This window comes from Myodes glareolus, chromosome 6 (assembly GCF_982192425.1).
Source record: "Myodes glareolus chromosome 6, mMyoGla1.1, whole genome shotgun sequence".
Lineage (NCBI taxonomy): Eukaryota > Metazoa > Chordata > Mammalia > Rodentia > Cricetidae > Myodes > Myodes glareolus.
The window spans coordinates 20,475,963-20,490,124 of NC_142031.1; the positions used below are offsets into that span (position 1 = coordinate 20,475,963).

The window sequence follows — 14,162 nt, forward strand, 5'->3', positions numbered from 1 at the left end:
CGACCACGCCCATTGCCCTTAGAGACTCCTTTTCCCGCCTTCTTATCCACGCCTGTGTGGACCCTGGAGCAGAGAGAGATCGAGCAGAGAGAGATCTAGAAAGCCCTCTGCGTGCGTGGGTCGCCACTGCGCGTTTGGTTTGGCAGCACTGCGCATTTTTCATATATATTTTTTCATAATATGTGTGTATGTATGTATATATAAACTATATACATATTTCATATAGTATGTACATTCTCATATACTATGTACACATATTACACATATATGTGTATATATATGTTTATATATAAATTTTTAATTATATAGGTGTGTGTGTCTACGAGGGTAGAGCAGTGAAATCCCCTGGATGAAGCTAGAGTTCATAGGTTCTTTTGAGCTGCCATATGGGTGCTAGGAATCCCAGGTCCTTTGCAAGAGCATCCAGTGCTCTTAACCGCTGAGCCATTTCTCCAGACCCGGACAGCACTGTTTGCCTCCTCTCCCACAAAGGAAGCCGTGGAACCAGGCTCTGGACCCCACTCCAAACCTACTCGCCCCATGGCTGACCTAGTTACCTAACACTCAAGGTTGCCACTAGCAGGCATGTAAGAACCACTGAGCTACTACATGGAAGATTTTTGAAAGCATGAAATAAAAGTTGAAATCAAGGGGTGAGGATATAGCTCATTTGATAGAGTGCTTGTCACGCATGGTGGGAGAGTGTTAATGCCAGCGCTTGGGAAGCAGAGGCAGGTTTCTGTGAGCTCAAAGCAAAACTAACTGTAAGTCTGTCACAATTATGTTTAGGGGGTGTCGTTCCCTTGGAGCTGGAGGTCCCAGAGATTGTGAGCCACCCAACATGTGTGTGGGAAATCTAACTCAGATCTTCTGGAAGGGCAGTCCACACTCTTAACCACTGAGCTCCAGCCTCAGGTGTATATTTCTCACACATTTTATACATGTCATTTAATCTGCATTTTCACATATGTAAGTTTCCTGTGTCTTCTATGAAGACCCCAGAATGTGTTGTCAATGGAAGGACATATCCTAGCCACTTATTCATTTGCTGTGCTGGGGATTGAGCCTCATGCAAAGGCTCTACAGTCGGCTAGATCACCAGTCCTCTCTACTTTGAGACAGGGTCTCTCCGCTTCCCAGGCTGCCATTCGACCACTGAGCCTTGTCCTCAACCCTTGGATTTTTTTTAAAGATTTATTTATTATGTATACAACATTCAGCCTCCATGTATGCCTGCCTGCCAGAAAAGGGTACCAGATCTTATTATAGATGGCTGTGAGCCATAATATGGTTGCTGGGAATTGAACTCAGGACCTCTGGAAGAGCAGTCAGTGCTCTTAACCTCTGAGCCATCTCTCCAGCCCTCAACCCTTGGATATTAAACACTACTTTAACTACCTCTAAAATTTAGTCAATTTTAAAACTTCTCTTTAATCCCTTAAAATGCCAAATATATATATATATATATATATATATATATATATATATATAACACACATACATTCTCCACATCAATTTTATCCTCAGATAAACATAAACCCCCCTGCTCCACAACAACCCCTCAGCACCCTGCAGCTTCAAAAGAAAAGAAGAAAAAAACCTCCTTTGGGTGCTGGAGAGATGGCTCAGCAGCTAAGACTGCTCTTCCAGAGGACCAGGGTTCAATTCCCAGCACCCACATAGCAACTCACAACTGTCTGTAACTCTAAGATCTGACACCCTCCCACAAGAATTTTTTTTCTCCTAGTCAAGACAGGGTTTCACTGTAGCTATTGAGCCTGTCCTGGAACTAGCTCTCGTAGACCAGGCTGGCCTCGAACTCACAGAGATTCACCTATCTCTGCCTCCCGAGTGTTGGGATTAAAGGCGTGTGCCACCACTGCTCGGCACAAGATTTTTTTTTTAAAAAAGAGGCATAAGATGTGTTGTGTTCACTGAAAACAAGTCTAAAAACAAACAAAACAAAACAAAAAACCTCCTTGTGAATGGGGCCCCTCCCTGGAGCAGGAGTCAAAAACAGAGGAAGCTGTTACTATAGTCGCTTTATTGAATCTAGAACATGTCAGGGACCAGATTCCAGCCTTACCTCCAGCCCCACTGAACTCCTGCTCTGCGACTCTGGGTCTGGGCCCAGGTGTCCGCTTCTGCCTGGAATGCCCGTCTAAGCTCGGGGAGCAGACTCCCCACTCTTCCCAGCCCAGGATTCTGAATGCCCCAAGCAGTACTATGGTTAGCCTGGCCTCAGAGCTTCCTTTGACACGCTAAAACCTGGAGTCCTGGGAAACAGAGCTAAGGAAACGGAACTCGAATCCCAACTGAGTACTGTGGGAGAGAAGCTGGAAAGAGCATACAGGACCCACAGGCAATGCTGGATGTGAGGCTTAAGGCTGGGGCTGTGAAGAACCAATGGGGGCAGTGGAGAGGATCTTTTGTCTTCAGAGACTCTCTGGAACCCAGGGATCCAGGCTCGGGTGCAGAGGACAATAAGATTAAAATGCTACCCATCTTTTGGCCTGTTTCTTTCCCCTCCACCAACGAAATGTGGTAGACGGGTACCCCCTCTCTTTAGGTTCAAATCTGACACTGGCCAAAGTCTCATCTCCCACCCAACAACCTGGAAACCCTAAACCAGGGTGCTGACCAAAGCTGAACCCCAACCCTTATCCCTGAGAGGAGGCAAGGGAGACAAGACAGTCAGGAAGATCTACTCCCTTTTCTCTTCCACTCCCAGGGCAGGGAACTGGCCAGGGACTCTATACCAGTCAATCCCCGGATCCAGAGACTGGCTAGTGCCACCTTCGCCATTGAGCTTGTAGGCAGGGCGCCATGGCTGCCAGATAGGAAAAACTTTACCAGACCTTGTTCCCAGCTGGAGCCAAGTCCAGGTCCTTGTCCCTAGCGCCTTCTCTCGCCCTGCCAGCTCCCGCCCACGCTGCTCTTCACTTCGTCTTCTGATGGAGTTTTCGCCGCACCAGGTGGCTGAGGAACAGGGCTGTGAGAATGCTGCTCCCCGCAGTGAGCAGGAAGAGGCCAGAGAAGTTGTGGGGCCAACGGGCATTTAGAGGCTCATAGATGGGCCTCCGGGCCTGATAGTCCAGCGTCACCGCCTCTAGCTGGGCCAGTGTGCACAGCACCAAAAAGACATGGAAAACTTGGTGTCCCTGCCCAAAGATGTGGCAGCTGCCCGGGAACCAACTCTCGGGCATGACAGTGGAGAAAAACGCAGCGGCCAGAAGAAAGAAAACCACCTGGCACTTGTGATAGAGAAGTGCGGGGTCCTCCTCGGCAGGGAGAGGGGACACTATGATGCGGTGCACCACGGGGCTGATGTCCAGCGCATAGGCCAGCGCTGAGGGCACCTCCTGGAAAATGCGGCCCAGCAAGCCTGGTTTCTGGCTGTACTTGTTGTAGCAGGAGCCCGCACAGGAAAGCCAGGCCAAGAAGGCAGCCGTGGGCAGGAAGAAGGCCTGCACCTGGGCATGCCAGGTGGGCTCGATGGCATAGTAGAAGTGCACCAGGGCACTGCCAAACTGGTACACGGCTACGCCCACGTAGTCCAGGAAGAAGAAGCTGTAGTGCCAAAACTCCGACTTGGCCTGCAGGAGGTGTGCCAGGGCACTGAAGGAGAGGTAAGTGAAGGAGGCCAGGACGATGATGAAGAGGGGCCGGGCGTGCGGGTCTTCCAGGAAGTCGGCACTCCGCACCAGCATGACCAGGCGCAGCAGCAGCGCCAGGGCCGCCAGCAGGTGGGTCCACACGTTCACAGCCTCGTTGTGCCGCTGGAAGAGTGTGCGGAAGTAGAAGCACCAGGTCTGGTGCAGCGGCCGGTAGCCAGCGTAGATGTACGGCTTCCAGAAGAGAGGCGGCACCTCAGCCCGGTCCACCGTGAACACGGGCTCTGGCTGCAGGGGCTTCTGGCCCATGTGCCATAGGCTGGACAGCAGGTGGTTGAACTTCTGGGCTACTGCCACGGCCATGCCTGAGTCCTGGGCAGGGCACTTAGAGAGAGGTCAGAGCAAAGTCAGAGTTCCTGTGTCTCCACCTGGGGCTCTGATGCCCCGAACTTCCTCCCTTCTCCCATACCCTGACTTTAGGTTGAGTATGAGAATCAAAGAGACTCTTACAAAAGGCAAGCTCTCTCCCATGGCATTCAGAACAGGGCCTGACTCAAGTGCTCAGTTGTACGAGTCTAGCAGGGCCACTCTATCTAGGGTAAATCGTGAGCGTGAACAGCTGTCGCCTGAAGTACATAGACCCTGAAGACTCGTGGAAGATGGTGATTGTCTTCCATGATTTACAGAATTCTTTTTCTGAAGGGGACACTACAGTCTTTGCATGACTTTGGTCACAAGATGCTTCTGGCACACAAAGCTCTTGAATGACTGTGTCCTGCAAATGGTACCCAATAAAGGACTAAAGCAGCAGGGACATGATGCTCTCCTTCAGAAAAGCATATGAATTAGACTAGGGACCTGGGTATGAGAAAATACTTTACCCGAAAAACAACCTTGTGTGACAATCAATAAATATGCTTTTGTACCGCTGTCTGGCGCTCAGATCATCGGAGGCTGGACCTTCCTGCTGAACTCTTTCCTCTACCGACTCATTCAACACAGAACCCCCCAACACTCAGGACCCGTGGAAAGGCCTCGTTCCATCGCTCCTAAGGCTCCCTGCCATAGTCACTTCCCTTCCAGCCCTGTTGCCACACAGCAGCCCCAGCTGTTTTCTCTGCTTGAGCGAAGAGGAGAAGGGGACAGGCTCTCTCCGTCTGTGTGTTTGTGCCACCATCCATGTTCACTCTGAGTGACAATGACCATAGTATCAGACCCAACTACCTCTTTCCACTACCCATCGAGAGCTGCCAGGGACACCACTGACCACTCCCACATCACATAATCTGCCCCTACTTCTTCTCCCAGCCTCACTACCTAGTCACAGTGTTCCTCGGTCTTTATCACAGTCACACCAGACTCTGGCAGCTATAGCTTTGCACAAGCCGTGCCCTCTACTGAGTCTCCACCCCATCTCCATCTGGCCTACTAGGCAAACTCCTATTCACATCCTAAAACCTATTTCTTAGCCAGGCAGTGGTGGTGCACGTCTTTAATCCCAGCACTTGAGAGGCAGAGGCAGGTGGATCTCTGTGAGTTTGAGGCCAGCCTGGTCTACAAAGAGAGAATTCCAGGACTGTGACACAGAGAAACCCGTCTCAAAAAACAAACAAACAAAACCTGTTTCCTCTTTGTCCCCTGACTTCTCTCCTTGAGTGCCTACCATCAAATTCTTACACCTCTCAAGGGCATTAACTCTGCTACTAGGAGCTCAAAGAGGCTGGGAAGTTTCTCTCCAGACTTGGTGAACTTCTAGGTACAGCACTTGCTTGCACTATTTTCTGAATGAGAGAACAGCGTGACACATTCTGGCGCCTCTTCAAGAGCCAACTCTGAAAAACCACTTTTGCCTGAAAGAAGTCTCAGGACCCAGTCCTAGAGAGTCACTCCTTTCCCTCCAGTCTCCTCCCTGCTGCCCTTGGACCCTAATTCTAGATAAACCAAATTTAATCCCTCCCTCCTCAAAGGTTGACTGCTCCTGTCCTGGTTCCCCCCAGCCCACGTCACACCCCAAACCTTCTTCCTTCCTCTGCTGCCCCTGCACCTGCTGTTGCATTGGGACATGAACTCAGGGAATGTGGGAGCACGCACAGGCCAGATCAGGGGTGAACACTGCGAGGGGAGGTGAACACAACCCCACATCTCTAACCCAAAGCTATCTCCAGCTGATAACGGCTCACAAAGGAAAACTTTGTTTTCTCCAACGGAGACTCCAGTGGGGTCTCACTGGGTATACAAACCACCCTTAGGGGCAGGCCCCATTCCCAGCAGAAGATGGCCAACACAAAATGAACTCGATGACTTTTTTTTAAACCTACATGTTTTTTTGCTTATATATTAAAGTTTCTGATTTTATTTTTTATGAGTTATCTGTGTCTGTGAAGGTGTGCATCTCAACATCTATATGTGTTTCTTGTGATTTTTTTCTTTAGCTCTTTTCCTGTTTGTTTGTATGTTTGTCCTATTCTGACTTGTTTTTTATTTTATTTTGTTACTAATGTTTTAGATGCCTGTTTGTATTCTGATAAGAGAAAGAGGGAAAGAAATAAAGGAAGGAAGGGAGAAAGAAAGGAAGGAAGGAAGGGAGAAAGAAAGAAAGAAAGGAAGGAAGGGTGTGGTTTGTGGTGGGAGGAAGTGGAAAGCTTATGGAAGGAGCCAGGGGAGGGAAGATCATAATTAAAATATATTGTATGAAAAAAATATATTTTAACTGAAAAGCATTTCCACTATGACAAATGAAAGAAAGAAAGAAACAAACAAAGAAAGAAACAAAGAAACAAAGAAAGGCAGTGATGGTGCACACTTTTAATACTAGTGCTCAGAAGGCAGAGGCAGGCGTATCTCTATGAGTTCAAGGCCAGCCTGATCTATAAGAGTTAGTTCCAGGACAGGCTCCAAAGCTACAGCAAAACCCTATCTCAAAAAACCAAACAAAAAAAAGAAAGAAGAAAAGAAAAGAAAGAAAAGGAGAAAACACACTAATACCAGCACTCTTTTCTTTCTGTTTCCTGACTGAAGCTACAATGTGGCCAGCTCTAGAGAATCACCCCTGAAGCCCCTGCTGCCATGCCTTCTGGATCATGATGGACTGTATCCCCTTAGACTGTGAGCCAACATAAACCCTTCCTCGCTTTGGGTGCTTTTGTTAAGTATTCTGTCACAGAGAGAAAAAAGTAAGTAATATCTAAGACATGGTGACAGGGGCTATTTTTCAGTCTTTTAATAAACACAGCATATTTTCCTGGCACCTGCTGCTTCATGCAAGCTTAAAATTTGTGCTGGCTAGTTTTCTGTCAACTTGATACAAGCTAGAATCATGAAAGAAGAGGGAGCCTCAGCTGGGGAAATGCCCCTATAAGATTGGGATGTAGGCAAGCCTATAGGGCATTTCCTTAAGTCATGATCAGTGGAAGAGGAACCAGCCCATGGGGGTGGTACCATCCCTGAGCTGGTGGTCCTGGGGTCTATAAAACGTGGGGGTCTATAAAAATGTAGGCTGAGTACACCATAAGGAGCAAGCCAGTAGGCAGCACCCCTCCAAGGATTCTGCATCAGTTCCTGCCTCCAGGTTCCTGTCCTGCTTGAGTTCCTGTCCTGACTTCCTTCTATGATGAACTACAATGTGTGGTGTGGAAGCATAAGCCACATAAACCCTTTCCTCCCCCATGTTGCTTTGGCCACGGTGTTCACCACAGCAACGATAACTCTGACTAAGACATCACCATTGATTAACTCAAGCATCTCTTGGTATCTGCCAGACAACTCCCTCAACAAGATTTCTAGACTCAGCATGCAGGCGTTCTCTTCAGGGATTATCAGATGTCTGGCAAGGCCACCTTTGTCCCAGCCATTGTATGTGCAGGTGCTTACGTTTGCACAGCCTCTCAGCCACTGCCCCCCAACCGCCCAAAGGACTCAGGCACAATTCAAGAGCTTGTATAGGGCCGGGCGGTGGTGGTGCACACCTTGAATCCCAGCACTTGGGAGGCAGAGGCAGGTGGATCTCTGTGAGTTCAAGGCCAGCCTGGTCTACAAGAGTGAGTTCCAGACAGCCAAGGCTACACAGAGAAACCCTGTCTTGGAAAACAAAATAACAAAAATTTCGATCAGCCACATACCACTACACATGGGGGCTCCTCAGTCACAGAGAGCCTCTTGGGCTCCTTCATCCCAGAAAGCCTGACAGGGCCAACTCAGGAAGCAGGTCCTTTAGATGGGCTATTAACAAGAACTATTAACAGTTTCCACCCAAGGCTTCTTCCTCATCCCAAGAGACTAGACGTCAGCCATGACCATTTGGCCTCTGTTCATGTCCACGATTTTGTCTGCAGGGGCAGACTGGCCTCAGAATACATCTTGGGTGGCTCACAAGGAAACTAGACCTTGGCGTTCCCTTCCAGACTCAGCAAGCCCAGCAAGGCTTCTGGTCTACCGGGGGAACAGTGAAGCCAGAGGGAGCCCATGCACACCTAGTCACTGGGTTCCTGTGATCTTTTAAGTCCACTCCCAGGCTCCAACTCCCACTCCTGGGACAAGAATGTAGCAGAGGCTCTGGGAAGTTCTACGGCAAAGTGTCCTTAGCTTTGTTGAACCTAAGTGTGCCAAGTTTACCTGATTAAGCTTCCTCCCCCAGTCATGAGTACGTGAGAAAGCCGGCGGAAATCAAATGTTTGTTGTGACCAATTTTTTCCCATTTTTCAAGACAGGGTTTCACTGTGTAGCCCCGGAACTCGTTCAGTAGATCAGGCTAGCCTCAAACTCCTTGAGATTTTGCCTACCTCTCAAGTGCCACCAAGCATAACCAATTCTGGTAATGTCTCTGGGATCTAGGAGACCCATTTGGTGCTCAGATGGTGCAGTCTAAGGGATGAAGAGATTCTTACCCAAGGGGAGGGGGGAAGATGCATGCCTGTGGGACCCAGTGCCTGCAAACCTGGACTCTCATCAGCTCCTCTGCTGCTGGCCTGCCTCCTTGTGACGCCCACCTGCGCCTCCAGAACAACACTGCTATATACTGACTTGAAGCAGACATTCAGGGCTTGTGTAAATAATGTCCTTAGGCTTCTAGTCTCCCTCAGTCCTACTCTCTCGATCCTCACCAGGGAAGCCACTCCTCAGGAGAGGGACAATACCAACGCACAACCCCGTGTACCTAGACATGGCAGGCCCTGAACACAGATGCCATAGGCAACATTCTAGTGGGATAGAGGCCCATGGCTTGAGTTCCCTTAGGAACCTGGCAGAGGCACTACCCCACATAAATAGATCTATTTTCAGAATTAGGCCCTGTCCTCTTTAATCTATAGATAGAGACCTCAGATCCAGAGGAAAGGAGGGAGCAAGGGCAGAGGTCAAGCTGGAGCCACACGGGAAGGGGTGATGGGGAGCCATCCTATGGCATCCAGAGTGATCTGCCATTCAGGCAGCCAGGCTGTGCCTGTCCTGGACAACTATCCCAGCAAACTGCAACAGCAACCCCCACTCTCTAGGCCCCTCAAATTGCACTGGGTGCCTGGGGGTGTTTCTCTGGAGCCTGGAGCCTGACATCTCTGTGGAACTGCACGAGATCACCAGATGCCCAGTGCTAAATGACACTTGCACAGGTGAGGGACACTAGGGTGGAGCCTGGAAGTGTCCTGTGTGATGTCTCGGGAGGATGGGACTGACCGTGTCTCTCTCTCTCTCTCTCTCTCTCTCTCTCTCTCTCTCTCTCTCTCTCTCTCCTCCCTTTCTTTCTGACCCCCACATTAGTAAAATCCAGGCTCAGTCACAAACAACACCTCTGTGGCAGAAGTGTATTGCTGTCTGGAAAGCTGTGACATACCCGGATCATACCAAAAAGGAAGAGCCAAGCCAGCTGGTACTAAGTGGCTGGGGTCTGGGAGATGGATATCAGGAGCACCTGGTGGGTTCCTATCCCGAATTCATTGGAATCAAAAGGAAAGATAAAAGAGTCAGCGAGCCCTGAAGGGTGGCACATGCCTTTGGTCCCAGCACTCAAAAGCCAGAGGCAGGCGGATTTTTGAGTTCCAGGCCAGCCTGGTGGTCTACAGAGCAAGTTCAGGAAAGCCAGGACTACACAGAGAAACCTTGCCTTGTGGTAAGTGGGGAGAGGGGGGAGTAAGTGGTCACTTTCTTAGAAAGACTTATTGGGAGATGGATTTTAGGGACAATCGAATGTGATGCTAGATCCCATAAAACACAGGCTCCATGACCTTGGGCCACTGACTGACCTTCTGGTTCTTAGCTCCCCTGTGGGAATGACAAAATCACACACCTTGCAGATTGCTGCAGAAATTTAAAGGACAAGAGCTGAATTTGAATACCATTTAGGGACTCCGTAAACCACAACCACCATTTTTATGAATACCAGTAGAATGGTTAGAGAAATCCCAGCCTCAGATTAGCCTGATGGATTCTTCAAAAATCTGTCCCTGGAATGAAGTGTGGCCTGGTGGGCGACATGAGGCCCAAGGTCCCACCCCAGCACAACAAAAACAAAACCTTCCATCCGAGCCAATGGATCTGGGTGGAGTTGGGGATGGGGTAGGGGGGCGAGGGGGCTAGGGGTTGGAGGGAACACAGATGAACAGACAGAAAGTCAACTGTATCCTAACTAATCTGGTGTGGTGGCGTCCACCCACAATCTCAGCACTTGGGAGGAGGAGGCAGGAGGATCAGAAGTTGAAGGTTAACCTTGGCTATGTAACAAGAACAAGGTCAGCCTGGGCTGCATGAGATGGTCTTAGGGAGGGGGTGGACTAGGCCTACCTCCTTGGCACGCAAAGCTCCGCTGTTACTTTGTGGACCCTGACGACTCAGCACATTCTATTAAAGTCTATTTTATCTTGCCATGGAGAGCAAAGTTTAACCTCATTAGATAAAGAGAATAAAGAAAGCCAGGATCCAGAAATGACACCATATACAAACGTCATCTCTCTCCCTTCCTCCACTCTTTCTTTTCCCTGATTCCCTCCTTTCGTCTTTTTGTGTGTCTTGTACACGTGTGTGCTTGCCCATGTGTTACAGGCTTGTACAAGTGTGTGCATGCATGCCCATGTGTTACAGGTTTCCATGTGGGTGCTGGAGATCAGAACTCAGGCTCCCAACTTACCCAGCAACCACTCTACTGGCTCTGCCTCTTTGTCCTTTCAGACAGGATCTCACCATGTTGCTCAGACTGGCCTTCAAATCATGACTCCCCTGCCTCTGCCTCCTGAGGGCTGGGATTACAGGTCTGCACCACCATGTCCACCTAATTTTCCATGTTTCTATGAACTTGTTAAAAATAAGTAAATAGGGCTGGAGTGATGGCTGTTCTTCCAAAGGACCTGAGTTCAATTCCCAGCAACCACAAGGTGGCTCACAACCATCTATAATGAGATCTGGTGCCCTCTTCTGGTGTGCAGGCAGAACACTGTATACATAATAAAAAAAAATCTTAAAAAAGATTTAAAAATAAATAAATAAATAAATGGCCCAGTTGGGTATGGTGGCACATGGCTTTAATTCCAGTACTTGGGAGGCAGAGGCAGCTAGATCTCTGAGTTTGAGGCCAGCCTGGTCTACAGAGTGAGTTCCAGGACAGCCAGGGCTACACAGAGGAACCCTGTCTCAAAAAAACAAAACAATAAAAAAATAACCCTAGCAATTGGGAGGGGAAGCAGGAGTACTGAGAATTCCAAACCAGTCTGGCCTACATTCTAGGACATTGCCTCAAAAACCATTTAACAGGACTGGGGAGATGGCTCAGAGGTCAAGAGCACTGGCTGATCTTCCAGAGGTCCTGAGTTCAATTCCCAGCAACCACATGGTGGCTCACAACCATCAGGAATGAGATCTGATGCCCTCTTCTGGTCCACAGTCATATATGAAGACAGAACACTGTATTCATAATAAATAAATAAATATTTTTTTTTAAAAATAACTTTGTCTTGATGGGCCTTGCATTTAAAAGCTTTAAAAAAATAATTTAACACCTACTTGGGGTAGAAGGTCCATATGGTAGCTACCAAAGATAAAGACTAGCAATAAGAAGTCTAGCCAGAGTTAATACTGTGAGTGTGGGAGGCAAAGCCCCCAGAGGGGTCCTGAGGGGAAGCCTAGCCACGGAGGACCCCAAATGCTTGTCCTTAGGTGTTCTATCAGTTAGCTGCAGTAGCCAGCTTCCCATATGGTTCTGCACAACTTCAACCCCCAGGTCCATCTGGAGATTCAGGCCCAGAGGCAAGATAGCACTGAAGCTTGTCTAACACCAATGCTAACTTCAGAAGCAGAGCTCCGGGCAACTCTTGGGCACCCAGTGGATGAATGTAGATTGGACAAGCACTGGCAGGCCTTCAGATCCCTCAGCAACCAAGTCACCTCCTTCTTTGCAAACTGATTCTCCAATTCAACTCAACCAGTTTAAAGAAAAAGCCCCCCCCCCCCGCCCCGTGGCTTCCAGGGTGGAACAAAACCCGTCTGTGTTTGTAACTGCTGTGGGTCTCTATTTGTACTCAGAAATGTGACCAGAATGAAATGAGTAATTTTTAAGAAAATTCTTACCCGGAGCTCAGACACCCCACTGCTCCAAGGAGAGTATTCTGAAAAGGGGAGGCAGCCCAGAGAGGTTGGGCCAGCTAGCTGCAGTCACCAGTACAGGGCACAGGACAGGAACCTGAACTGCACCACTGACCAGCCAGGGTTATCTGTGACAGGGGTGGAGGCTGGAAAGGGAACCCTTTCACCAGGGGCGGGACCTGAGGTACACAGTCCTCCTGACAGGAGCTTCTACACGGTGCCCCAGATGTTCAACAAGTACAGGCCAGCCTGGAGAATCCACCAATCCTCACAGCACACAGTCTGAGGCAGACTTAGAGTCTGCAGGGGTTGCTAGGGGAAAACCTCCCAGGGTAGTGCTGTGGATGATGGGGTCTTCTCCCTGTCCTTCCCTAGGGCAATCTGGTTTTCCAGACATTCAGGGTCCAATACTGTGACCTGGTGGCTCCCTAGAACTGTCCTCAGGGTTCCCCACAGGATCTTTACCCTCCACATACACATACACATCACACACACCACACGCACACACACACACACACACACACATCACACCACACACACACACACACACACACTCATGTCCCTTCTTGCCCCACTATCTACTTCCTTCTAGAGTGAGGCTGTGATCCTGCAGACCCCTCCCCTTGCCTATCTTTCCGCAGACTATGTTGAAGTATTCCCTCCATCCTGCCAGCCCATAGACCGTGTTCAGGTCCTGATCCTCCTTCCCTCCTCGACACGCTGTCTCTGCCCCCCCCCCCCCCCGTACTTCTGCTCTCTGCCCCAAGCTACAAGGCTTCCCACTGTTCCTCTCGCGCTCCCGGAGGATAATCTCGGACTCAGCTTCTTCCTGTCCCCTCCTTGCTGCTGATTCCCCTGGTGGCCTCTCCCGACCCTACTAGGAGGTGCTCCCCTTCTTGACTGTCAAAGTCCTGTTGTTCTTTACCTCGACCCCCCTTCCTCCACTTTCGTCACCGGGCACCGCTCACATGTAGAGCTAGGAACATACTCCCAACCCCCACGCTCGCAGAAGGACCTCTCTACTCCCATCTCAGCCCCGGGATCTCCAGGCGCAGCCTTACCTGTAGCCTGAGAAGAGCAGAGAGCTGTCTGCTGCGTCCCAGCGTTGAAGTCGCAGATAAACGGGCGGCCACACCCCAAGCGCGGAGGGCGGCGCTGGGCACCAGGGATTTAGCCGCCTCTGCCACCCTGCAGCCTCCCGCCTGGCGCCTGGCGTTATGCAAGCTCGGGCTGCAGAGAAGTCCGGCCGGCTCCATCCCAGGACTTCCTGTGGTCACAGTACAGTCTGAAATAGGAGGTCCAGAGATCCTAGGCTCGGCAATGGGGCCACAAACTCCTGCTGAAGTTGGTCCACTTCCCCAAAGTGCAGGCTTCAGTCTGGTGATAGTTGCAGAGCGTGATATGAGGGTCCCAGCCAGGGCTCTGAGCTCAACCCACAACGCTCATTTCTCACGGGGCTATGGTAGTCCAGATCTGCCTGGGGAGCTGCTCCCCAAACTGGGTTCTCTGGCTTATCGACCTCGGATAATTCCCCTGTCCTAGTTTGTCTAGACCTCTAGTGTCAAAACAGCCCCACCCTATTGCCACCTCTCCCTCCAGGTGTTGGCACATCCCTGAGCATTGTTAAAAGGCAGGGTAGACCTTTAGTATCCTGGCTCACAGTGCCTCACGTGCCACTTCCTGGGATGTGCAGAGACTCCGTAGTACCTAACAAAAATGGAGACCCAGACTGGGTCTTGAGTGCATAGGGCCTAAGGGATGGAGGCTGGGTCTCTGCTCTTAGTGAGCTCTGGAGTCTGGTGCACCAACACATTAACAGGCTTGGAGCCTGGTGCTACCCAGCTAACCACGTGACCTTGGACAAATCTTGCTTTCTTGTCTCAGTATTAGGGAGACGACAGTGCTACCTAGCAAGACTGTTAGGGTTAGGTCAAACGGCTTCACTTTGTACCTTGACGAAGCGTTTGATCTTAATGGAATAGTGTG

The 14,162-nt window shown here is 49.9% G+C and overlaps 1 protein-coding gene across 2 annotated transcripts; it reads right to left on the bottom strand.

Moving 5' to 3' along the window:
• Nucleotides 1-2,027: 2,027 nt before the first annotated feature.
• Nucleotides 2,028-13,391, bottom strand: Paqr7 (progestin and adipoQ receptor family member 7). Of its 2 annotated transcripts, none has more exons than XM_048443154.3 (2): nt 13,238-13,391; nt 2,028-3,998 (listed from the first exon to the last, which is right to left on the bottom strand). In XM_048443154.3, exon 2 carries the CDS (start codon nt 3,975-3,977, stop codon nt 2,940-2,942), a length of 1,038 nt encoding a protein of 345 aa, XP_048299111.3. In that variant the 5' UTR covers nt 3,978-3,998; nt 13,238-13,391; the 3' UTR covers nt 2,028-2,939. The 2 variants fall into 2 exon arrangements, with proteins under 2 accessions (XP_048299111.3, XP_048299112.3); XM_048443155.3 differs by lacking the exon at nt 13,238-13,391 and adding an exon at nt 12,162-12,618.
• Between the last annotated feature and the right edge of the window lie 771 nt (nt 13,392-14,162).